General features: G+C 40.6%; 1 protein-coding gene across 2 annotated transcripts in view; it reads right to left on the bottom strand.

The window, feature by feature from the left end:
• Nucleotides 1–1,728: 1,728 nt before the first annotated feature.
• LOC145876363 (uncharacterized) overlaps nucleotides 1,729–25,490 on the bottom strand; it is a 59,234-nt gene continuing 35,472 nt past the window's right edge. Inside the window, exons 1-2 of one of the 2 annotated variants that reach the window (XM_082972150.1) lie at nucleotides 11,996–12,514; nucleotides 1,729–4,260 (exon numbers count right to left, since the gene is read on the bottom strand). In XM_082972150.1, coding sequence (XP_082828276.1) covers nucleotides 3,542–4,260; nucleotides 11,996–12,299 — 1,023 coding nt within the window. In that variant the 5' untranslated portion in view covers nucleotides 12,300–12,514 and the 3' untranslated portion in view covers nucleotides 1,729–3,541. Of the gene's footprint in view, nucleotides 4,261–11,995; nucleotides 12,515–25,490 lie in introns of those variants that run through there. The other variant, XR_014391514.1, reaches the window with a different exon arrangement.

Genomic DNA, 25,490 nt, shown 5'->3' with positions numbered 1-25,490 from the left:
GGGACAGTCAATAAATGGAACAGCAAGGCCACAGAACATGACATAAGCAGAGCTGTGGGAGACCACCTCAAGCCCCTGGTAGAGCCGGGGGTGGTGTTTACCACTCCACCACGCCTTCAGCAGGCTGAAAAAGTGGGATTGATCTGGTTGATCCATTTGTTTGTTTCGGTTTGCAGTAGTTGAATCCTTTGACGTATTGTTTAATTAAACATTTATCTTCAACAAATGCACTGGGTTGGTTGAAAAGTGATACTAAACGTACATACCAGCACTATTTTGACATAGTGGGAGATATACTGAATTTATACTTTTTTCATAATAAGATGGACCAAGATATGTATTGGTTTTCCAAGAGTCTGTTGATTGTCAGTCATTGGGTTAATTTCTTTTGCAATATGTTCAAATCAAGCTTTATTTATACAGCACATTTCAGACATGGATGCTTCACAGGAAAAAAAATTAAACAATGAAAATAAACAGAAATATTTACCACAACAAACAGAAGATTAACAACTGAAAGACAGATTAGCATTCTAAGGAAAATCCATTGATTAAAATATTAATTGGATGCAACATCCAACCCAAAATATAAGCTTGTTTTATAGGAGGGGCTCTGAAATACACTATGGGGGTGTCCACTGGAAGTTGACTAGTAACAACAACTGGGACCTAAAAGACACCCACCATGAGACCCACTAAATCTGCCCAAGAAGAGGAAAACAAAAGAAAAACCCACACCAAACTTAAAGACAGGAAGCAAACCAAAAAGGTGGAGCAACTAAAGGTGTTGACTCTCCACATGTATCAAGACAACTGGAGCACTGGGCCAGACACTCTTAAATAGAACCTGGACCAGCTCAGGTGAAACACCTTCCCACTAACGAGATGGACAAGCCAGCACAGGTGTAACACATACTGACTAACGAGGTGACACCAATCAGTGCGTCCTACGTGCTAACGAGCTAGACGGGCTAACCAGCTAGACGTGCTAACGAGCTAGACGTGCTAACGAGCTAGACGTGCTGACGAGCTAGACGTGCTAACGAGCTAGACGCGCTAACGAGCTAGACGTGCTAACGAGCTAGACGTGCTAACGAGCTAGACGTGCTAACGAGCTAGACGTGCTAAAGTCCAACCTCAAAACATAAATGGAAAAACCAAAGCCTGTAACACCTTAAGACAACAAATATATCCTATATTTTTGTTGGAAAAGTTTGCTCACCACCAACAGAAAAAAACTTCCATTTCACATTATAATCAATTACAATGCTTCACCTTCTACAATATAAACATGGTGTCTACTGGCTGTCAACAATTAAAATCAAGAAAAAAACACGTATTTCTAAATAATAATATACAATAGGATTATTTGTTTCTCCTTTTTCTTTCTATAGAATCCTAAAACTCACTAGCTTCTAGAACTCTCGTCTTCCTAAAACTCACTAGCTTCTAGAACTCTCGTCTTCCTAAAACTCACTAGCTTCTAGAACTCTCGTCTTCCTAAATCCCACTAGCTTCTAGAACTCTCGTCTTCCTAAATCCCACTAGCTTCTAGAACTCTCGTCTTCCTAAATCCCACTAGCTTCTAGAACTCTCGTCTTCCTAAAACTCACTAGCTTCTAGAACTCTCGTCTTCCTAAAACTCACTAGCTTCTAGAACTCTCGTCTTCCTAAATCCCACTAGCTTCTAGAACTCTCGTCTTCCTAAAACTCACTAGCTTCTAGAACTCTCGTCTTCCTAAAACTCACTAGCTTCTAGAACTCTCGTCTTCCTAAAACTCACTAGCTTCTAGAACTCTCGTCCCCTTGGAACGAGCCCAAACAAAACTCATCTCCAATACGGAAAAACGTGCAGTCAAAATACATTGTGATCCATGGCAACGCACTAGCTAAACACAAAACTTTTTAACTGCCCACCCTTGAGACAATCAGCAACCAAGTTGTCCTCACCACAGACATGTCTGATTTCAAGAGGAAACTCCTTAATATCCGTAGTAACTTTCCACCTCATTGCAGAGCTTCTCTCTCTTTTCAGTGTTCACTAGATAGGCATGTTGTTGGATCGGGGCCCAGTCCCCAATGTCATGTTCTAGTACATTTGGGTTGGCACATCTGAGAATGAACCCTGATATTTTAAAAGCAGGGCAACAATGTCAATATAATTGTACCAAAAATTGTCAGTTGGTTGCATTAATAAATATCATCAATAAATCGATTACTAAATCTGATCATGAAATGTAAATATGAAATATTTGTTTGCATAGTCATATTTTCAACGTCTTATCAATGACATGTTGCTAGGTGGGATATCCCCAATGTCAAAACACAGTTTTAATGTGTCCTAATCAATAACCAATAAGCAGAAACAGTTGGGATATATTGAAAACCTAAACATAACATGTGCTATATACACAAACATCTGCCACAATAATCATATTACTTAAACAAGCACCTTATAAACTGCACAAGCACCAAAAACACTGTTGTTTTGACAAGTAGCAATAAATCACTGATATCGATTAGGGGGGAAATCAGGTTGTTCGTGCTGTTGAAACTAACACAACTAAAAAAACACATGGAAATGGGAGATATATTTTACCTCTCTGGTTAGAGGACAACCTGCAGAAGACAGTCAGCTACATTTTGGAGTGATGCATTTAAATGTAGGGGTCGCTAAACAAAGGAACACAACACTTATTTGTCATAACTCATCGATATCATGTTAAAATCATTTGTGTGACAGGAGGGCGATGAAGTTGCAAGTCCTGTTAAAACGAACAGCTCAAAAAGCACACGGAATCTGGGAATAATGTGTACATCCCTGGTTAGAGGACAACTTGTAGAAAGCAGCTAGCTACATTTTGAAGTGTTGCATTTTGATTCAAGTGCGTCACCAACGTGGTAAGTGTAACACAGCTCTTTTTTTGTTAGTCACTTTTTGTTAAATCACATAAATAGTACTCTTCCATTTCAGAGTCTGGATTTTCCCCCTGAAACTAAAATCAATAGAACAAATATAATATAATATTTAGGCAAATATTTAGGGTTCTACATTGTGACATCATTAAAATACTCCTACTACAATGTTAAAACATTCTACATTGTGACATAATTTCATTGATATCATGAAACAACTCCTTCATGTATTTTCTGATGTTTAATCAGAGATCTGTTATCAGAGTATCTCTTCCCACATTGATCACAGCTAGGAGATTTCTCTCCTGTGTGTGTTCTCTGATGTGATACTAGGCTGGTTAGCCAAGAAAATCTTGTCCCACATTGACTACAGCTATATTGTTTCTCTCCTGTGTGTGTTCTCTGGTGTATAGTGAGATAGCTAGACGTAGAAAAACTCTTCCCACATTGAGTACAGCTATAAGGTTTCTCTCCTGTGTGTGTTCTCTGGTGTATAGTGAGATAGCTAGACGTAGAAAAACTCTTCCCACATTGAGTACAGCTATATGGTTTCTCTCCTGTATGAGTTCTCTGGTGTTTAGTGAGATAGCTAGACGTAGAAAAACTCTTCCCACATTGAGTACAGCTATATGGTTTCTCTCCTGTGTGTTATCTGGTGTATAGTGAGATCGCTAGACGTAGAAAAACTCTTCCCACATTGAGTACAGCTATAAGGTTTCTCTCCTGTGTGTGTTTTCTGGTGCTTCTTCATATTGTGTGAAGTTGAGAATATTTTTCCACAATCTGAACAGTGGAAAGATTTCTCTCCTGTGTGTGTTTTCTGGTGTAGAGTCAGAGAGCCAGATGCAGCAAAACTCTTCCCACATTGGTTACAGCTATAAGGTTTCTCTCCTGTGTGTGTTCTCTGGTGTAATATCAGGCCGTCTGACCGAGTAAAACTCTTCCCACATTGATTACAGCTATAAGGTTTCTCTCCTGTGTGTACTCGCTGGTGTTTAGTCAGATGGCAAGATGAAATATAAGTCTTCCCACATTGATCACAGCTATAAGGTTTCTCTCCTGTGTGTGTTCTCTGGTGTACTTTTAGTGCTTTTAAACTTGAGTAACTCTTCCCACAATCAAAACAGTGGTGAGATTTCTCTCCTGTGTGTGTTCGCTGGTGTATTTTAAGTTCTGATGAAGATTTGCAATGTTTTCCACAGTCAGAGCAGCAGATAGATTTCTTCCCTGTGGGTCTCTGCTGGTGTTTCTTGAGGTGATAGAATCTGGACAGACTCTTCTCTGACTCGTCAGCATCATGATGTTGAGGCTCCCCAGAGGATCCATGATAGTCACGTCTCTCTCCTGTGTGAACAAGTCAGACAGATAGTTAAAGGCTCACAACAGCAGAAATCCACTGAAAAAGTTGATGCCAACAGCGTAGCCATGATACTGTACAACAATTGACGTCTGTAATGAATGTTAAAATGACTTGACAATTGTCTTAAGACAGTCAAGTGAGCAACAATAGTCATATTTAGTCTTGTTTTCACATTAGTAGTAACTAGAAATAAGTAAAAGGTGTTGAACTCCTAAGCAGTGTGCCAGGCGACTTTTGTTCTCAAATATAGGCACCTTTCTGTGTTTGCTAAAATTGCGACAAGGGCGATGCGCATGCAATTTGATTGCAGAAACACCTCCCTGCTAATGCAGAAACCGCTAGTTATGGATGTAGTATATCTGCCTGGAGCAAAAATGGTGAGCAAGTGGCCTAAGCTGTGCCATTAGAGATTCTGGGTTCGAGTCCAAGCTCTGTTGCAGCCGGCCGCGACCGGGAGGCCCATGGGGCGACGCACAATTGGCCCAGCGTCGTCCGGGTTAGGGGAGGGTTTGGCCGGCAGGGATATCCTTGTCTCATCGCGCACTAGCGACTCATGTGTCGGGCCGGGCGCAGTGCACACTGACCAGGTCGCCAGGTGTACGGTGTTTCCTCCGACACATTGGTGCTGCTGGCTTCCGGGTTGGATGGGCATTGTGTCAAGAAGTAGCGCGGCTAGGTTGGGTTGTGTTTCGGAGGACGCATGGCTCTCGACCTTCGCCTCTCCAGAGTCCGTATGGGAGTTGCAGCAATGAGACAAGACTATGTACCAATTGGGGAGAAAAAAGGGGTGAAAAAAAAAATATATTTAACAAATGGTGAGCAAAGATTAGTTTTCACAATGTATTCTGAATATTACAGCACTAGATCAGGAGTGTTACTCAAGGAAACTCACATTAAGCTCTGTGTCTATTCACTAATTCACCACCGTGGGGGAAACTCAGGGGAGTTCTCATAGGCTGACAGCAAAAATAGCCTCCATTTCCAGGTTGATTATGATTATTATTATTATCATTTGACACTACTTTGGATTATCATTGTAAGGCTCGTTTGAATGTCCTGATTTAATATAATATTTGTGTTATTGTCAAATGTACTACTTTATATTTAAAAACGACTTCAACCAGTAAAATGCTCATTGGCTAGTTTTCCATCAGCCTGACATCAGCCTGACAATGAGGTTTTGTCCACTAAGTGTATGCCAAAATGGTCTATAATCTCACCTAACAATAACATAGACCTACTGTAGGACCCATAACTTCACCTAACAATAACATAGACCTAGGACTATAAATCATTTAATATTTTAGGTGAAACAAGGAGACTAAAATGTCTTTGTCATGACAATTCATAACCTGATCACCAGATAATTTTGTGAATAATCCCACTAGGCTACTCTGTAATGTGTTGTCATTCTAAATGTCCTGAATAAAGGAAAATAGCTCTGTGTGTTGTACAATAGCCTATCCATCAAGGAACAGTTCTCTACACATTATGAGCTAAGTATCTCCGTTTCCAAACGGACTAACGAGACCCTACTGTAAATCAAGTAGACAATAACACATTATAAATATCGATTTGTTTGGGATGTTGGATCCAACGTGGAGCACGGCATAACTGTCTTTACCGGTGTAATGAATGAAGAACTACGTTTGACTGGCATGCAGAAAATGATTTCCTGGATCAGCTGATGATAGTTGAACATGTGACTGTAACTAAACAGCTACAGTATTAAGTATTATGTGTAATTATTGAAGAACCGCATTAATGACAGTATCCATTTGGGAGTTGTCAATAAAGTTAAGGTGACTCTCGGTTAGAACCATTGGATTTAGTAAACTGAAATGATTTAGGATTTCTGTGCCCATGAAAACTGTTTTCCCAGCGTAACATAAGGAGACACTAAATGTTACGTAGTTAGAGAGCATTTCGGAGATCTGAATATACAAAACAACTGTCCGACAGCAAGATCCAGTATTTAAGTTAAAGTTCATCATATGACAAGCATAACGTTATGACTATAACTACTGTTCCCTGAAGGAGGGAAACTAGGTACAACATACTATTAAATCCACACGTTATGACTATAACTACTGTTCCCTGAAGGAGGGAAACTAGGTACAACATACTATTAAATCCACTGGCTTACTGGTGTTCTTCCATGCCGTCCATGGGAGGGGTGCGTCACTTGAGTGGGTTGAGTCACTGACGTTGTCTTCCTGTCTGGGTTGGCGCCCCCCCTTGGGCTGTGCCGTGGCGGAGATCTTTGTGGGCTATACTCGGCCTTGTCCCGGGATGGTATGTTGGTGGTTGGAGATATCCCTCCAGTGGTGTGGAGGCTGCGCTTTGGCAAAGTGGGAGGGGTAATATCCTACCTGTTTGGCCCTGTCCGGGGGTTTCATCAGATGGGGCCACAGTGTCTCCTGACCCCTCCTGTCTCAGCCTCCAGTATTTATGCTGCAGTAGTTTATGTGTCGGGGGGCTAGGGTCAGTCTGTCACATCTGGAGTATTTCTCGTCTTTTCCGGTGTCCTGTGTGAATTTAAATATGCTCTCTCTAATTCTCAGAGGACCTGAGCCCTAGGACCATGCCTCAGGACTACCTGGCTTGATGACTCCTTGCTGTCCCCAGTTCACCTGGCCGTGCTGCTGCTCCAGTTCAAACTATTCTGCCTGCAGCTATGGAACCCTGACCTGTTCACCGGAGGTGCTACCTGTCAAAGACCTGTTGTTTTCAACACTCTAGAGAGCAGGAGCGGTAGAGATACTCTCAAAGATCGGCTATGAAAAAGCCAACTGACACTTACTCTTGTGTTACTGACTTGTTGCACCCTCGACAACTACTATGATTATTATTATTTGACCATGCTGGTCATTTATGAACATTTGAACATCTTGGCCATGTGCTGTTATAATCTCCACCCGGCACAGCCAGAAGAGGACTGGCCACCCCTCATAGCCTGGTTCCTCTCTAGGTTTCTTCCTAGGTTTTGGCCTTTCTCTGGAGTTTTTGCTAGCCACCGTGCTTCTACACCTGCATTGCTTGCTGTTTGAGGTTTTAGGCTGGGTTTCTGTACAGCACTTTGTGATATCAGCTGATGTAAGAAATACATTTGATTTGATTTGTGACTATAATTACTGTTCCCTGAAGGAGGGAAACTAGGTACAACATACTATTAAATCCACACCTCGCTGGAAGCCCCGCATTCCACAGGTGATGAGCGTGAGACTCGGATATATTCCTTAACCTGTTAGGGCTAGGGGGCAGTATTGACACGGCTGGATAAAAAACATACCCGATTTAATCTGGTTACCACTCCTACCCAGTAACTAGAATATGCATATACTTATTACATATGGATAGAAAACACCCTACATTTTCTAAAACTGTTTGAATGGTGTCTGTGAGTATAACAGAACTCAAATGGCAGGTCAAAACCTGAGAGATTCCTTTACAGGAAGTGGCCTGTCTGACCATTTCTTGAACTTCTTTTCCATCTCTATCATTTACTAAGGATCTCTGCTCTAACGTGACACTTCCCACGTCGTCCATAGGCGCTCAGAGCCCGGGAAAAAACAGAATGTCGTCATTCCAGCCCCAGGCTGAAACACATTATCGCCTTTCTCAAGTGGCCGATCAAGGGACACTGGGCTTATGCGCGTGACCCGACCGCCCCCGCCTTTGGGATTTTTTCCTCTGTTTGCCGAAAAGGAGATTCCCTGTCGGAATATTATCGCTTTTCTATGAGAAAAATGGCGTAAAAATTGATTTTAAACAGCGGTTGACATGCTTCGAAGTACGGTAATGGAATATTTAGAATTTTATTGTCACGAATTGCGCCATGCGCGCGACACTTCTTTACTATTTCGGATAGTGTCTGGAACGCACGAACAAAACGCCGCTATTCGGATATAACGATGGATTATTTTGGACCAAACCAACATTTGTTATTGAAGTAGCAGTCCTGGGTGTGCATTCTGACGAAGACAACAAAAGGTAATCAAACTTTTATAATAGTAAATATGATTATGGTGAGTGCTAAACTTGCCGGGTGTCTAAATAGCGAGCCCGTGATGCCTGGGCTATGTACTTAGAATATTGCAAAATGTGCTTTCACCAAAAAGCTATTTTAAAATCGGACATATCGAGTGCATAGAGGAGGTCTGTATCTATAATTATTAAAATAATTGTTATGCTTTTTGTGAACGTTTATCGTGAGTAATTTAGTAAAATGTTAGCGAATTCCCCGGAAGTTTGCGGGGGGTATGCTAGTTCTGAACGTCACATGCTAATGTAAAAAGCTGGTTTTTGATATAAATATGAACTTGATTGAACAAAACATGCATGTATTGTATAACATAATGTCCTAGGGTTGTCATCTGATGACGATCATCAAAGGTGAGTGCTGCATTTAGCTGTCTTCTGGGTTTTGGTGACATTATATGCTGGCTTGAAAAATGGGTGTCTGATTATTTCTGGCTTGGTACTCTGCTGACATAATCTAATGTTTTGCTTTCGTTGTAAAGCCTTTTTGAAATCGGACAGTGTGGTTAGATTAACGAGAGTCTTGTCTTTAAATAGCTGTAAAATAGTCATATGTTTGAGAAATTGAAGTAATAGGATTTTTAAGGTTTTGAAAATCGCGCCACAGGCTGCCAGTGGCTGTTACGTAGCGTCCCACCTAGCCCATAGAGGTTAAATGATTTAATCCTTAAATGTAATACCTCACTTCACCGACCCAGGAAGTGGAGGAGCCAAACAGGTGTTGTAACTCGTTCATAACTGGCACGCAGATCGGTAGAAATGGTAAGATAAATTGGCACTTCAAACGGAAATGGAAAAAGTTTGCCTATTTTACCGGAAACTTCAGGAGCATAACGTCAGAATTAACGAAGGCCAGCAGCAGGTGGGGAATTGGTTATTTTCTTCTGGTTATATTGACCTCTGGCTTCCTCAAGTAATTTGTTTGTGTTAATTATTTAATCAAATGCTTGAAGCATCAGTTCAATTCAAGTTCTGCACATACAGTTGATTTTATTAAACACATGGGGTGTGTCTATATGAACAAATACACGTCATAAAATGTCAACCAATCAATTGGTAGAAAGAATACAGTAGGTTGTATCTCTCTAGGTCATGCCAGTAGGTTACAGTAGGTTGTATCTCTCTAGGTCATGCCAGTAGGTTACAGTAGGTTGTAACGCTCTAGGTCATGCCAGTAGGTTACAGTAGGTTGTAACTCTCTAGGTCATGCCAGTAGGCTACAGTAGGTTGTATCTCTCTAGGTCATGCCAGTAGGTTACAGTAGGTTGTAACTCTCTAGGTCATGCCAGTAGGCTACAGTAGGTTGTATCTCTCTAGGTCATGCCAGTAGGTTACAGTAGGTTGAACCTCTCTAGGTCATGCCAGTAGGTTACAGTAGGTTGTATCTCTCTAGGTCATGCCAGTAGGTTACAGTAGGTTGTAACTCTCTAGGTCATGCCAGTAGGTTACAGTAGGTTGAACCTCTCTAGGTCATGCCAGTAGGTTACAGTAGGTTGTATCTCTCTAGGTCATGCCAGTAGGTTACAGTAGGTTGTATCTCTCTAGGTCATGCCAGTAGGTTACAGTAGGTTGTACCTCTCTAGGTCATGCCAGTAGGTTACAGTAGGTTGTACCTCTCTAGGTCATGCCAGTAGGTTACAGTAGGTTGTACCTCTCTAGATCATGCCAGTAGGTTACAGTAGGTTGTAACTGTCTAGGTCATGCCAGTAGGTTGTATCTCTCTAGGTCATGCCAGTAGGTTACAGTAGGTTGTAACTCTCTAGGTCATGCCAATAGGCTACAGTAGGTTGTATCTCTGTAGGTCATGCCAGTAGGTTGTATCTCTCTAGGTCATGTCAGTAGGTTGTATCTCTCTAGGTCATGCCAGTAGGTTACAGTAGGTTGTATCTCTCTAGGTCATGCCAGTAGGCTACAGTAGGTTGTATCTCTCTAGGTCATGCCAGTAGGCTACAGTAAGTTGTAACTCTCTAGGTCATGCCAGTAGGTTACAGTAGGTTGTAACTCTCTAGGTCATGCCAGTAGGTTACAGTAGGTTGTAACTCTCTAGGTCATGCCAGTAGGTTGTATCTCTCTAGGTCATGCCAGTAGGTTACAGTAGGTTGTATCTCTGTAGGTCATGCCAGTAGGCTACAGTAGGTTGTATCTCTCTAGGTCATGCCAGTAGGCTACAGTAGGTTGTATCTCTCTAGGTCATGCCAGTAGGTTACAGTAGGTTGTATCTCTCTAGGTCATGCCAGTAGGTTGTATCTCTCTAGGTCATGCCAGTAGGATACAGTAGGTTGTAACTCTCTAGGTCATGCCAGTAGGTTACAGTAGGTTGTATCTCTCTAGGTCATGCCAGTAGGTTACAGTAGGTTGTAACTCTCTAGGTCATGCCAGTAGGTTGTATCTCTCTAGGTCATGCCAGTAGGTTACAGTAGGTTGTAACTCTCTAGGTCATGCCAGTAGGTTACAGTAGGTTGTATCTCTCTAGGTCATGCCAGTAGGTTGTAACTCTCTAGGTCATGCCAGTAGGCTCCAGTAGGTTGTATCTCTCTAGGTCATGCCAGTAGGTTACAGTAGGTTGTATCTCTCTAGGTCATGCCAGTAGGTTGTATCTCTCTAGGTCATGCCAGTAGGCTACAGTAGGTTGTATCTCTCTAGGTCATGCCAGTAGGTTACAGTAGGTTGTAACTCTCTAGGTCATGCCAGTAGGTTACAGTAGGTTGTATCTCTCTAGGTCATGCCAGTAGGTTACAGTAGGTTGTATCTCTCTAGGTCATGCCAGTAGGTTACAGTAGGTTGTACCTCTCTAGGTCATGCCAGTAGGTTGTAACTCTCTAGGTCATGCCAGTAGGCTCCAGTAGGTTGGGTCTCTCTAGGTCATGCCAGTAGGCTACAGTATGTTGTAACTCTCTAGGTCATGCCAGTAGGTTACAGTAGGTTGTACCTCTCTAGGTCATGCCAGTAGGCTACAGTAGGTTGTATCCAAGTGGAAACAATTATCAACCCAATGTGGAAAGTGTTGAATTTGGTCAACAACAAAATGAATGGCTTATTTGCTACGTGAGGTTTACTTGATCTAACAGAAGTTTCGTAATGATTAAGTTGTTACGTGGACACGTGACATACCGACAACTTTGATAAAAACACTATAGGAGTTGTCTCCAGATCTCTATGCATATTCATGCTAGTAGCTTAGCATCTCTCTCCATTGAATACAGGCGGTTGACGTCAACAACCCTCATAGAATATAAACAATAGATTACAATAATAAGATGTATCCACCAATCCAAAGACAGGATAGGTGGGAGATAGACAACCCACAGTGCAGCTTTGTGGACAACGACTCCCCTTGTCAGGACGGAGAGACATCTTGTCAGTATATCCATAATGTTTGGTGTAGCCAACCCAACTCTCACATGGCTCTATTGGGGGTCACGGTGTGTAGTAAAACATCACTACATTAAAAACACTACATGCCGTGGCCCCCAGTCTGCGGTCAGCAGATAGACCCTCCTCAAATATATATGTTAAGTCACTTTTTGGAAACGGAACGGAGAAAACAAGGGGTAGCTTGTCTCTACGTCGTCTGATTCTAGACATATCAGTCATCATCCCAGGGCCCTCCGTTGAAGAGGTATTGACGAGCCAACTCCGAATATCCAAAGTTAAAAACTAATTGAAGGCGGTACTTACTGGTGTTAATCAGATCTCCTATCTCCTCCTCTTCATCTTCATCTTCATCTTTCAATGTGACAGTAATCTCTCCTTCCTTCTTCACTCCAAAAACTGCATCTTCCTCCTCCTTCACTCTTAACACGTCTTCCTCTTCTTTCACTGTAATGTCTTTCTCTTCTTCTTTCACGGTAACAGCCTCACCCTCTACTTGGTTTTGTATTGAAACAGCCTCCTCTTCCTCCTCCTCTTTGACGAGAGCTTCTTTCTCCGTCCAGCAGACCTCCTCTTCTTTAGCAGGAGGAGAGTAGCTTAGTGAACGCATGGTCGGAGATGTTAGCTAGCTAGGCTAATGCTAACTTAACCAGCCCGCTAGCTGACTAATAACAACAACACCGTAAATATGAAATTAAATCGGATAACTAACTAGACGACAGAAGTGGGTTTAAAACACAGTGGCTAATATACACTAAAGCATCTAAAGAGCTTTATTGTTCGGCTATTTTGTCTAGCAAGCTACCGTGGTGTCTGACTAACTGTTGTTGCTGTTGAAAGAAGCGTTCCGTCCACTACATTATACGTCACACCAACAGCATTACCTTAAATTCCCACACCGCCATCTGCTGACTGGAGTGGGTAACGCAGTTGAGTAAAATGATTATTTTATTGTCAGACAAAAAGTTAAAGTGTAGGAAGCATGAGTTTTTACTCGCCAGTGTAACAACACAGTGTGGTTAAAGACTTAGTAGCCTAGTTGTAGTCACGATATGGTTACCTATAAGTACAAACAGCTATGTTTTTGCATTATTACAAAGTGATTAACTTATTTCGGGAAATCTTCTAAACTACCCACAATGCACTATTTCCCAACGTCATATGTATTATCAACTCTATGCTACCGAGTTTGTATGCCAGTGTAACGGTGTAATGAAGTTACATTTAAAAAAAAATGTATTTAACCTTTATTTAAACAGGCAAGCCAGCTAAGGACAAATTCTTATTTACAATGACGGCCAAACCCCTGCCAAACCCTAACCCATGTTTCCTGAAGCACCTCCCACAAATTGGATTGGATTGATGGGCACTTCTTACGTATCATATGGTCAAGCTGCTCCCACAACAGCTCAATAGGGTTGAGATCCAGTGACTGTGCTGACCACTCCATTATAGACAGAATACCAGCTGAATGCTTCTTCCCTAAATGGAGCTGTGCTTTGGGTCATTGTCCTGGTGTAGGAGGAAGTTGGCTCCAATTAAGCGCCGTCCACAGGGTATGGCATGGCTTTGCAAAATGGAGTGATAGCCTTCCTTCTTCAAGATCCCTTTTACCCTGTATAAATCTCCCACTTTACCACCACCAAAGCACCCCAGACCATCACATTGCCTCCACCATGCTTGACAGAAGGCGTCAAGCACTTCTCCAGCATCTTTTCATTTTTTCTGGAACTCACGAATGTTCTTGTTTGTGATCCGAACACCTCAAACTTAGATTCGTCTGTCCATAACACTTTTTTCCAATCTTCCTCTGCCCAATGTCTGTGTTAGTTTGCCCATCTTAATCTTTTCCTTTTTTTAAACGGTCTGAGATATGGATTTTTCTTTGCAACTCTGCCTAGAAGGCCAACATCCCGGAGTCGCCTCTTCACTGTTGACGTTTAGACTGGTGTTTTGCAGGTACTATTTGATAAAGCTTCCAGTTGAAAACTTGTGAGGCGTCTGTTTCTCAAATTAGACACTAATGTACTTGTCCTCTTGCTCAGTTATGCACTGGGGCCTCCTTCCATTCTGGTTAGGCCAGTTTGCGCTGTTCTGTGTAGGGAGTAGTACACAGCATTGTACGAGATCTTCAGTTTCTTGGCAATTTTTCGCATGGAATAGCCTTAATTTCTCAGAAATAGAGTAGACTAACAATTTTCAGAAGAAAATGATTTGTTTCTGGCCATTTTGAGCCTGTAATCGAACTCACAAATGCTGATGCTCCAGATACTCAACTAGTCTAAAGAAGGCCAGTTTTATTGCTTCATTAATCAGAACAACAGTTTTCAGCTGTGCTAACATAATTACAAAAGGGTTTTCTAATGATCAATTAGCCTTTTAAAATGATAAACTTGGAGATTAGGAAATAATATGTTATGTTTTACTAGTACCTCAGCCAGCATTGTGAATGGTTAGGAAATAATATGTCATGTTTTACTAGTACCTCAGCCAGCATTGTGAATGGTTAGGAAATAATATGTCATGTTTTACTCGTACCTCAGCCAGCATTGTGAATGGTTAGGAAATAATATGTCATGTTTTACTCGTACCTCAGCCAGCATTGTGAATGGTTAGGAAATAATATGTCATGTTTTACTCGTACCTCAGCCAGCATTGTGAATGGTTAGGAAATAATATGTCATGTTTTACTCGTACCTCAGCCAGCATTGTGAATGGTTAGGAAATAATACGTCATGTTTTACTTGTACCTCAGCCAGCATTGTGAATGGTTAGGAAATAATATGTCATGTTTTACTCGTACCTCAGCCAGCATTGTGAATGGTGTCTAATGCAGTGACATACTAGACCATGGCAGTAAATCTAATACTTAGGTGTTTTTAGTCATGCATGAAAGGTCTGGGGTGGTTCTGTGGTTATAAGTTACTGACCTTGGAATACATTTCTGGCCATGCTGGCAGGGTCTGAATCAAACCCAATGTCCACCTGGTACACTGACAGGGTCTGAATCAAACCCAATGTCCACCTGGTACACTGGCAGGGTCTGAATCAAACCCAATGTCCACCTGGTACACTGGCAGGGCCTGAATCAAATCCAATGTCCACCTGGTACACTGGCAGGGTCTGAATCAACCCAATGTCCACCTGGTACACTGACAGGGTCTGAATCAAACCCAATGTCCACCTGGTACACTGGCAGGGTCTGAATCAACCCAATGTCCACCTGGTACACTGACAGGGTCTGAATCAAACCCAATGTCCACCTGGTACACTGGCAGGGTCTGAATCAAACCCAATGTCCACCTGGTACACTGGCAGGGTCTGAATCAAACCCAATGTCCACCTGGTACACTGACAGGGTCTGAATCAAACCCAATGTCCACCTGGTACACTGGCAGGGCCTGAATCAAACCCAATGTCCACCTGGTACACTGACAGGGTCTGAATCAAACCCAATGTCCACCTGGTACACTGACAGGGTCTGAATCAACCCAATGTCCACCTGGTACACTGACAGGGTCTGAATCAACCCAACGTCCACCTGGTACACTGACAGGGTCTGAATCAAACCCAATGTCCACCTGGTACACTGACAGGGTCTGAATCAACCCAATGTCCACCTGGTACACTGGCAGGGTCTGAATCAACCCAATGTCCACCTGGTACACTGACAGGGTCTGAATCAAACCCAATGTCCACCTGGTACACTGGCAGGGTCTGAATCAACCCAATGTCCACCTGGTACACTGACAGGGTCTGAATCAAACCAATGTTAAGGGGAGGGAAGATTGGTCAAGAGGGTGATGATTATTGTTGTTCTACTGCCTGATTGTTATGCAACAACACTGAGGATAACGACACTGAAATGTTTTATGAGATTAGAGTACACATTGGGTGGGATCTTAGACCCTTCCTCCATACAGAATCTCTCCAGGTCTTTGATTTATTTTGTCTGCGCTTATGGACTGCCCTGTTCAATTCAAACCACAGGTTTTCAATGGAGTTCAAGTCCGAAGACTGAGATGGCCATTGAAAATGTTGATTTTGTGCTCAATTAACCATTTCTTCGTGGATGTTGATGTGTCTTGCTGGAAGATCCACTTATGGCCAAGTTTCAGCCTCCTAGCAGAGAGGTAACCAGGTTTTGGGCTAAAATATCCTGGTAGTGGGTAAAGTTTATTTATTTATTTTATACAGTAATTTTTTCTCATCTTTATCAAGGGTATCAATAACTAGGTGCTTATTTTGATATGTAGTTATTTGACTGAATCAGAAATACAGATGTGGAGTAGATGTAGAGTTTGTTTAAAATTCTCATAAAAAAATCTTAACTAATCAAACAACACTTGTTGCTCTTTGTACGTGTTGATATAATATTAATATTTAATGGAGAGGAAAAAAACGTTTCCCAAAAACTGCTTTATAATATGATAATTCGATGAAGAATAAAAATACTTTTCCCTCCTCAACTGCGTTTCCTCCCTCCAGACAGCAGATGGCGATATGTGTCTTTCAGGCGATGTTTCTAGTGTGACGTATAATCTAGTGGACGGAACGCTTCTTCAGCAACTGCAGCCACCTCGGTAGCTCGCTAGCCGACAAAGTCTGAACATTCAAGTTCTTTAGACACTTTCCTGGTTTAACTGTAACTGTGATTTAAACATACTTATGTGGAAACAACTAGCTACCCCATTTAATGTAATATTTACGTTGTAAGTCAACTAGCTGGCTGGTTAAGTTAGCACTAGCCTAGCTAGCTAACATCCCCGACCATGCGCTCACTAAGCTACTCTCCTCCTGCTAAAGAAGAGGTCTGTTGGACTGAGAAAGAAGCTCTCGTGAAAGAGGAGGAGGAAGAGGAGGCTGTTTCAATACAAAAACAAGTAGAGGGTGAGGCTGTTACCGTGAAAAAAGAAGAGAAAGACGTTTCAGTGAAAGAAGAGGAAGACGCCTTCAGAGTGAAAGAGGAGGAGGATGTTACTGTGAAAGAAAAGGAGGAAGATGCAGTTTTTGGAGTGAAAGATGAAGAGGGGGAGATTACTGTCACATTAGAGGAGGACGAAGAAGAGAAGACTGGAGAACTGATTAACACTAGTAAATACAGTGAGTACTATCTAATAAAACAGGGACATTGATCTGATTAACACCAGTAAATACAGTGAGTACTATCTAATAAAACAGGGACATTGATCTGATTAACACCAGTAAATACAGTGATTACTATCTAATAAAACAGGGACATTGATCTGATTAACACCAGTAAATACAGTGAGTACTATCTTATAAAACAGGGACACAAACTCTGCAGTTGTTGAACTAATGTGTGATTTTTAAAAGGGCATTCTACACTTGAATATATTTTTGTACGGTATGAATTGTCCATGAAGTCCTCCAGGGATTTTTAAACTTTTCCTGTTGAAAAGTGATATATAAATACAGTAAAGTATAAACACACTAATGGGAAACAAATAAATGTTTTGAGCAAAATAGTGTTTTTTTTTAACAACTGCAAACTAGAAGGAGTGAGTGATGTCATAGTAAGGTCTCCAAGGAGTTGGCTTGATGGGAAGTCGTGATGTCATCCAATAGGAGACTGATATTCATGTGAATATTCATTATTCTTTTGAAAATCCTTCCTGTTCTGTCAAGTTGGTTGTTGATCATTGCTAGAAAGCCGTTTTCAAGTCTTGCATTGACTTTCAAGATGATTTAAGTCCAAACTGTAACTAGGCCACTCAGGAACATTCAATGTCATCTTGGTAAGCTCCTCCAGTGTAGATTTGGCCTTGTGGTTTAGGTTATTGTCCTGTTAGGACGTTTTTTTGTATTCAGATCTCTGAAATGCTCTCTACCTACGTAACATTTAGTGTCTCCTTATGTTACGCTGGCAAAACAGTTTTTATGGGCACAGAAATCCTAAATCATTTCAGTTTACTAAATCCAATGGTTCTAACCGAGAGTCACCTTAACTTTATTGACAACACCCAAATGGATACTGTCATTAACGCGGTTCTTCAATAATTACACATAATACTTAATACTGTAGCTGTTTAGTTACAGTCACATGTTCAACTATCATCAGCTGATCCAGGAAATCATTTTCTGAATGACAGTCACATGACAAACATCACGACATGCTACAACAACCAAAGTGCTTCTTCATTCATTACTCTGGTAAAGACAGTTATGCCGTGCTCCACGTTGGATCCAACATTCCTAACAAATTGATGTTTATAATGTGTTATTGTCTGCTTGATTTACTGTAGGGTCTCGTTAGTCTGTTTGGACACAGAGATACTTCACTCATAATGTGTAGAGAACTGTTCCTTGATGGATAGGCTATTGTACAACACACACAGATATTTTCCTATATTTGTTGTTAGGTGAAGTTATGGGTCCTACAGTAGGTCTATGTTATTGTTAGGTGAAGTTATGGGTCCTACAGTAGGTTTATGTTATTGTTAGGTGAAGTTATGGGTCCTACAGTAGGTCTATGTTATTGTTAGGTGAAGTTATGGGTCCTACAGTAGGTCTATGTTGTTGTTAGGTGAAGTTATGGGTCCTACAGTAGGTCTATGTTATTGTTAGGTGAAGTTTTGGGTCCTACAGTAGGTTTATGTTATTGTTAGGTGAAGTTATGGGTCCGACAGTAGGTCTATGTTATTGTTAGGTGAAGTTATGGGTCCTACAGTAGGTCTATGTTATTGTTAGGTGAAGTTATGGGTCCTACAGTAGGTCTATGTTATTGTTAGGTGAAGTTATGGGTCCTACAGTAGGTCTATGTTATTGTTAGGTGAAGTTATGGGTCCTACAGTAGGTCTATGTTATTGTTATGGGTCCTAGAGGACACTATGTGTGTCATGCAACAACAACCAAAGTGCTTCTTCGTTCATTACATAGGTATGATTGTTGTTAGGTGAAGTTATGGGCCAATTTGGCAAAGAGTGTACAAACCCTCATTGTCAGGCTGATGGAAAAGCCAAAGAGCATTTTACTGGTTGAAGTGTTTTTTAAGTATAAAGCAGTTGATTTGCGACAATAACACAAACATATTAAGCAGGACATTCAAACGAGCCTTACAATTATAATCCAAAGTAGTGTGAAATGAACTCATCATCAACCTGGAAATGGAGGTTACTCCCCTGAGTTTTCCCCCATTCACATTCAGAATACATTGTGAAAAACTAAAATCTTTGCTCACCATTTTTGCTCCAGGCAGATATACTACATCCATAACTAGTGGGTTCCTCATTACCAGATATACTACATCCATAACTAGTGGTTTCCTCATTAGCAGATATACTACATCCATAACTAGTGGTTTCCTCATTAGCAGATATACTACATCCATAACTAGTGGTTTCCTCATTACCAGATATACTACATCCATAACTAGTGGTTTCCTCATTACCAGATATACTACATCCATAACTAGCCGTTTCCTCATTACCAGATATACTACATCCATAACTAGTGGTTTCCTCATTACCAGATATACTACATCCATAACTAGTGGTTTCCTCATTACCAGATATACTACATCCATAACTAGTGGTTTCCTCATTAGCAGATATACTACATCCATAACTAGTGGTTTCCTCATTACCAGATATACTACATCTATAACTAGTGGTTTCCTCATTACCAGATATACTACATCCATAACTAGTGGTTTCCTCATTAGCAGATATACTACATCCATAACTAGTGGTTTCCTCATTAGCAGATATACTACATCCATAACTCGTGGTTTCCTCATTACCAGATATACTACATCCATAACTAGTGGTTTCCTCATTACCAGATATACTACATCCATAACTAGTAGTTTCCTCATTACCAGATATACTACATCCATAACTAGTGGTTTCCTCATTACCAGATATACTACATCCATAACTAGTGGTTTCCTCATGACCAGATATACTACATCCATAACTAGTGGTTTCTTCATTACCAGATATACTACATCCATAACTAGTGGTTTCCTCATTACCAGATATACTACATCCATAACTAGTGGTTTCCTCATTACCAGATATACTACATCCATAACTAGTGGTTTCCTCATTACCAGATATACTACATCCATAACTAGTGGTTTCCTCATTACCAGATATACTACATCCATAACTAGTGGTTTCCTCATTAGCAGATATACTACATCCATAACTAGTGGTTTCCTCATTACCAGATATACTACATCCATAACTAGTGGTTTCCTCATTACCAGATATACTACATCCATAACTAGTGGTTTCCTCATTACCAGATATACTACATCCATAACTAGCGGTTTCCTCATTAGCAGGGAGGAGTTTCTGCAACCAAATTGTGTCGCCCTTATAGTCCAAACACAGAAAGGGGCAGAATATTGGAGACCAAAAGTCGTCTGGCACACTGCTTAGAGGTTCAACAACATGAATAACTTATTTCTAGCCTACAATCATCGATGTTACTACTTATGTGAAAACAAGACAAAATATGACTATTCTTGCTCATTTTAAGACAATTGTCAAATCATTTTTACATTCATTACAGATGTCAATTGTTGTATAACATCATGGCTACGCTGTTGGCATCACCTTTTACAGTGGGTTACCGCTGTTGTGGGCCTTTAACCATCTGTCTGACTTTGTTGTTCACACAGGAGAGATACTTAACTACCGTGGATCCTCTGGGGAGTCTCAACAACATCATGATGCTGACGAGGCAGAGAAGAGTCTCTCCAGATCAGAACACCTCAAGAAACACCCGCAGACATCCACAGGGAAGAGAACTCACTGCTGCTCTGACTGTGGGAAGAGATTCACCTCATCAACAGGCATTAAAATTCATCAGAGAACACACACAGGAGAGAAACCATATAGCTGTGATCAATGTGGGAAGAGTTTTACTGAGTCTGGGGGTCTGATATTACACCAGAGAAGACACACAGGAGAGAAACCTTATAGCTGTGATCAATGTGGGAAGAGTTTTGGTCAATCTAGCAATCTGACAGTGCACCAGAGAACACACACAGGAGAGAAACCATATAGCTGTGATCAATGTGGGAAGAGTTTTGGTAAATCTAGCAATCTGACATCACACCAGAGAACACACACAGGAGAGAAATCATATAGCTGTGATCAGTGTGGGAAGAGTTTTACTGAGTCTGGGGGTCTGATATTACACCAGAGAAGACACACAGGAGAGAAACCTTATAGCTGTGATCAATGTGGGAAGAGTTTTGGTCAATCTAGCAATCTGACAGTGCACCAGAGAATACACACAGGAGAGAAATCCTATAGCTGTGATCAATGTGGGAAGAGTTTTGGTAGATCTGGCCAGCTGACAGTGCACCAGAGAATACACACAGGAGAGAAACCTTATAGCTGTGATCAATGTGGGAAGAGATTTGGTCAATCTGGCCATCTGACATCACACAAGAGAACACACACAGGAGAGAAATCTTATAGCTGTGATCAATGTGGGAAGAGTTTTGCTGATTCTGGCTCTCTGACTCAACACCAGAGAACACACACAGGAGAGAAACCTCATAGCTGTGACCAGAGATAATCTGATAAAAGATCTCTGATCAAATATCAGAAAATACATACATGAAGGAGTTGTTTCATGATATCAATGAATTAATGTCACAATGTAGAATGTTTTAACATTGTAGAAGGAGTATTTTAATAATGTCACAATGTAGAACCCTAAACGTTTGTCCCCTGTTCTATTGATTTCAACATTATATGGATATTAGCCTCAGAGGGAAAATCCAGGCTCTGAAATGGAAGAGTACTATTTACGTGATTTAACAAAAAGTGACTAACAAAAAAAGAGTTGTGTTACACTTACCATGTTGGTGACCCACTGGAATCAAAATGCAACACTTCAAAATGTAGCCAGCTGTTTTCTACCAGTTGTCCTCTAACCAGGGATGTACACATTATTCCCAGATTCTGTGTGGTTTTTGAGCTGTTAGTTTTAACAGGACGTGCAACTTCATCTCCCTCCTGTCACACAAATGATTTTAGCATGATATCGATGAATAAGTGTTGTGTTCCTTTGTTTAGCGACCCCTAAATTTAAATGCATCACTCCAAAATGTAGCTGACTGTCTTCTGCAGGTTGTCCTCTAACCAGTGAGGTAAAATATATCTCCCATTTCCATGTGTTTTTTTAGTTGTGTTAGTTTCAACAGCACGTACAACCTGATTTCCCCCCTAATCGATATCAGTGATTTATTGCTACTTGTCATAACAACAGTGTTTCTGGTGCTTGTGCAGTTTATAAGGTGCTTGTTTAATAAAAATACAAGTAATATGATTATTGTGGCAGATGTTTGTGTATATAGCACATGTTATGTTTAGGTTTTCAATACATCACAAACTGTTTCTGCTTATTGGTTATTGATTTGGACAGCCCACCAGACATTATTTCCTAAAGGACTTAATGATGAAATGCCTATGTATTTTATGTTGTGATTCTGAACTTGAATTATTTCCCTATTTAAGATAATTCTGATGCTTTTCGTACGATGTACCCAATGATTAATGAAAACTTGTCCTCATTGTGGTTTTATTTAATGCGTCTTATTTATACACTGTAGTGTTTGTGAAATGCTTGTTATGTTTCGTAGCACTTATTTATTTGTCCTTTGCCTCCAACCCCTTTCCATGCATGGAAAATATCCCACCTAGCAAAATGTAATTGAAAAGATGTTGAAAATAAGACTATGCCCAACATCCAATACACATTCAGTTTTAGTTGAAAGTGAAAGTTGAGAAGATGTCGTTTTTTTCATTGACTTGAAAACAACTTAAATTCAATGTCCTTGCAGCCTATACACATGGACTCAGTATAATAAATTGGTCTATAATCAATTGTATTAACAATCCTACATCACTCCAGCATTTATTGACAACATTCAAATTCTAATTGTCTTTATTCCACTACTGAAGAAGCATGACTCAAATCACCTCATATTTCAAACATTCAGCCTGACAAAAGATACGTGTTTTATTATTCCATGCCTCACCATTAAGTTAATTATTGCCAATACATATTAACAAAGGGGTGTACATTTGGTTTGATATTTCATATTTACAATTAATGTAACATTTAGTAATCAATGATTTATGCAACCAACTGACAATTTTTGGGTACAATTATATTGATGTAATATCAGGGATAATTTTATAATGTAATTTTATAATATCAGGGATCATTCTCAGATGTGCCAACCCAAATGTACTAGAGCATGACATTGGGGACTGGGCCCCGTTCCAACAACATGCCTATCTAGTGAACCCTGAAAAGAGAGAGAAGCTCCGCAGTGAGGTGGAAAGTTACTACGGATATTGCAGGAGTTTCCTCTTGAAATCAGACATGTCTGTGGTAAGGACAACTTGGTTGCTGATTGTCTCAAGGGTGGGCAGTTAAAAAGTTTAGTGTTTTGTGTTTAACCAGTGTGTTACCATGGATCACATATTATTTTGACACGTTTTTCCGTGTTGGAGATGAGTTTTATCTCTTATTCTTTTCTGTATGTTTTTGAAACTGCACTGTTGGTTAGGGGCTCGTAAGTCAGCATTTCACTGTTAGGTCTGTTGTATTCGGCGCAGTACAATTTGATTTGAGTTTTGTTATACGGCATGTTTTTCCGTATTTGAGATGATTTTTGTTTGGGCTCGTTCCAAGGGGACGAGAGTTCTAGAAGCTAGTGAGTTTTAGGAAGACGAGTGTTCTAGAAGCTAGTGAGTTTTAGGAAGACGAGTGTTCTAGAAGCTAGTGAGTTTTAGGAAGACAAGTGTTCTAGAAGCTACTGAGTTTTAGGAAGACGAGTGTTCTAGAAGCTAGTGAGTTTTAGGAAGACGAGTGTTCTAGAAGCTAGTGAGTTTTAGGAAGACGAGTGTTCTAGAAGCTAGTGAGTTTTAGGAAGACGAGAGTTCTAGAAGCTAGTGAGTTTTAGGAAGACGAGAGTTCTAGAAGCTAGTGAGTTTTAGGAAGACGAGAGTTCTAGAAGCTAGTGAGTTTTAGGAAGACGAGAGTTCTAGAAGCTAGTGAGTTTTAGGAAGACGAGAGTTCTAGAAGCTAGTGAGTTTTAGGAAGACGAGAGTTCTAGAAGCTAGTGACTTTTAGGATTCTATAGACAGAAAAAGGAGAAAAAAATAGTACGATTGTATATTATTATTTAGAAATACGTGTTTTTTCTTGTTTTTAATTGTTGACAGCCAGTAGACACCATGTTTATATTGGTGAAGGTGAATCATTGTAGTTGATTATAATGTGAAATGGAAGTTGTTTTCTGTTGATGGTGAGCAAACTTTTCCAACAAAAATATAGGATATATTTGTTGTCTTAAGGGGGAAGGTGTTACAGGCTTTGGTTTTTCCATTTATGTTTTGAGGTTGGACATTAGCACGTGGGAAAGGGGGATACCAAGTCAGTTGTACAACTGAATGCATTCAACTGAAATGTGTCTTGGGTGCACTGATTGGTGTCACCTCGTTAGTCAGTATGTGTTACACCTGTGCTGGCTTGTCCATCTCGTTAGTGGGAAGGTGTTTCACCTGAGCTGGTCCAGGTTCTATTTAAGAGTGTCTGGCCCAGTGCTCCAGTTGTCTTGATACATGTGGAGAGTCAACACCTTTAGTTGCTCCACCTTTTTGGTTTGCTTCCTGTCTTTAAGTTTGGTGTGGGTTTTTCTTTTGTTTTCCTCTTCTTGGGCAGATTTAGTGGGTCTCATGGTGGGTGTCTTTTAGGTCCCAGTTGTTGTTACTAGTCAACTTCCAGTGGACACCCCCATAGTGTCTTTCAGAGCCCCTCCTAAAAAACAAGTTATATTTTGGGTTGGATATTGCATCATATTGTTGATATTTTAATCAATGGCAATTCCTTACAATGCTCATTAGTCTTTCAGTTGTTAGTCTTCTGTTTTTTATCCTCATATTTGTGTACTAAATGTTTCGGATTATTTTCATAGTTTTTTCCTGTGAAGCCATTGTGTTGCATCCATGTCTGACATGTGCTGTATAAATAAAGCTTGATTTGATTTGAACACATTGTAAAACAAATTTACCCAATGACTGACCAATCAACAAACTATTGGTCCACCTTAGTATGAAAAACTGTATCAATCCCACTTTTCCAGCCTGCTGAAGGTGTGGTGGAGTGGTAAACACCACCCCCGGCTCTACCAGGGGCTTGAGGTGGTCTCCCACAGCTCTGCTTATGTCATGTTCTGTGGCCTTGCTGTTCCATTTATTGACTGTCCCTGCAACACAGAAACACATTTAGTCATATTATATAAAACACTCAAAGTAATGGATATGGAGCATCTATGGCCTCAGTTACACCTGGCACCTAAATGTGACTTCTGATCACTCCAAGCTGCATTAGGTTCAGATCTACCAGGATGGGCTTTTGACATAGTCTGGATGCAGTCCGGCCATTGAATATGCATAAGCAATGTAAAGATATGCTGGGAAAAGTACATTTTACACAAATGACCTTCATAAATCAAATGTTGTTGGTCACATACAGGTGTTCAGCAGATGTTATTGCGGGTGTAGCGAAATGCTTGTCCACAACAAATACCTAATACACACAAATCTAAGTAAAGGAATGGAATTAGGAATATATAAATATATGGATAAACAATGTCAGAGCAGCATAGACTGAGATACAGTTTATACATAGAGATGAGAAATGGAAGATATGTAAACATTATTAAAGGGACATAATTAAAGTGACTAGTGTTCCATTTATTAAAGTGGCCAATGATGTCAAGTCTATATGTAGGCTGCAGCCT

This window comes from Salmo salar, unplaced genomic scaffold, assembly GCF_965601325.2.
Source record: "Salmo salar unplaced genomic scaffold, fSalSal1 ptg000578l, whole genome shotgun sequence".
In the NCBI taxonomy this organism is placed as follows: Eukaryota; Metazoa; Chordata; class Actinopteri; order Salmoniformes; family Salmonidae; genus Salmo; species Salmo salar.
The sequence above is the reverse complement of the archived record's forward strand: the minus strand, read 5'-3'. Positions and strand labels throughout refer to the sequence as shown.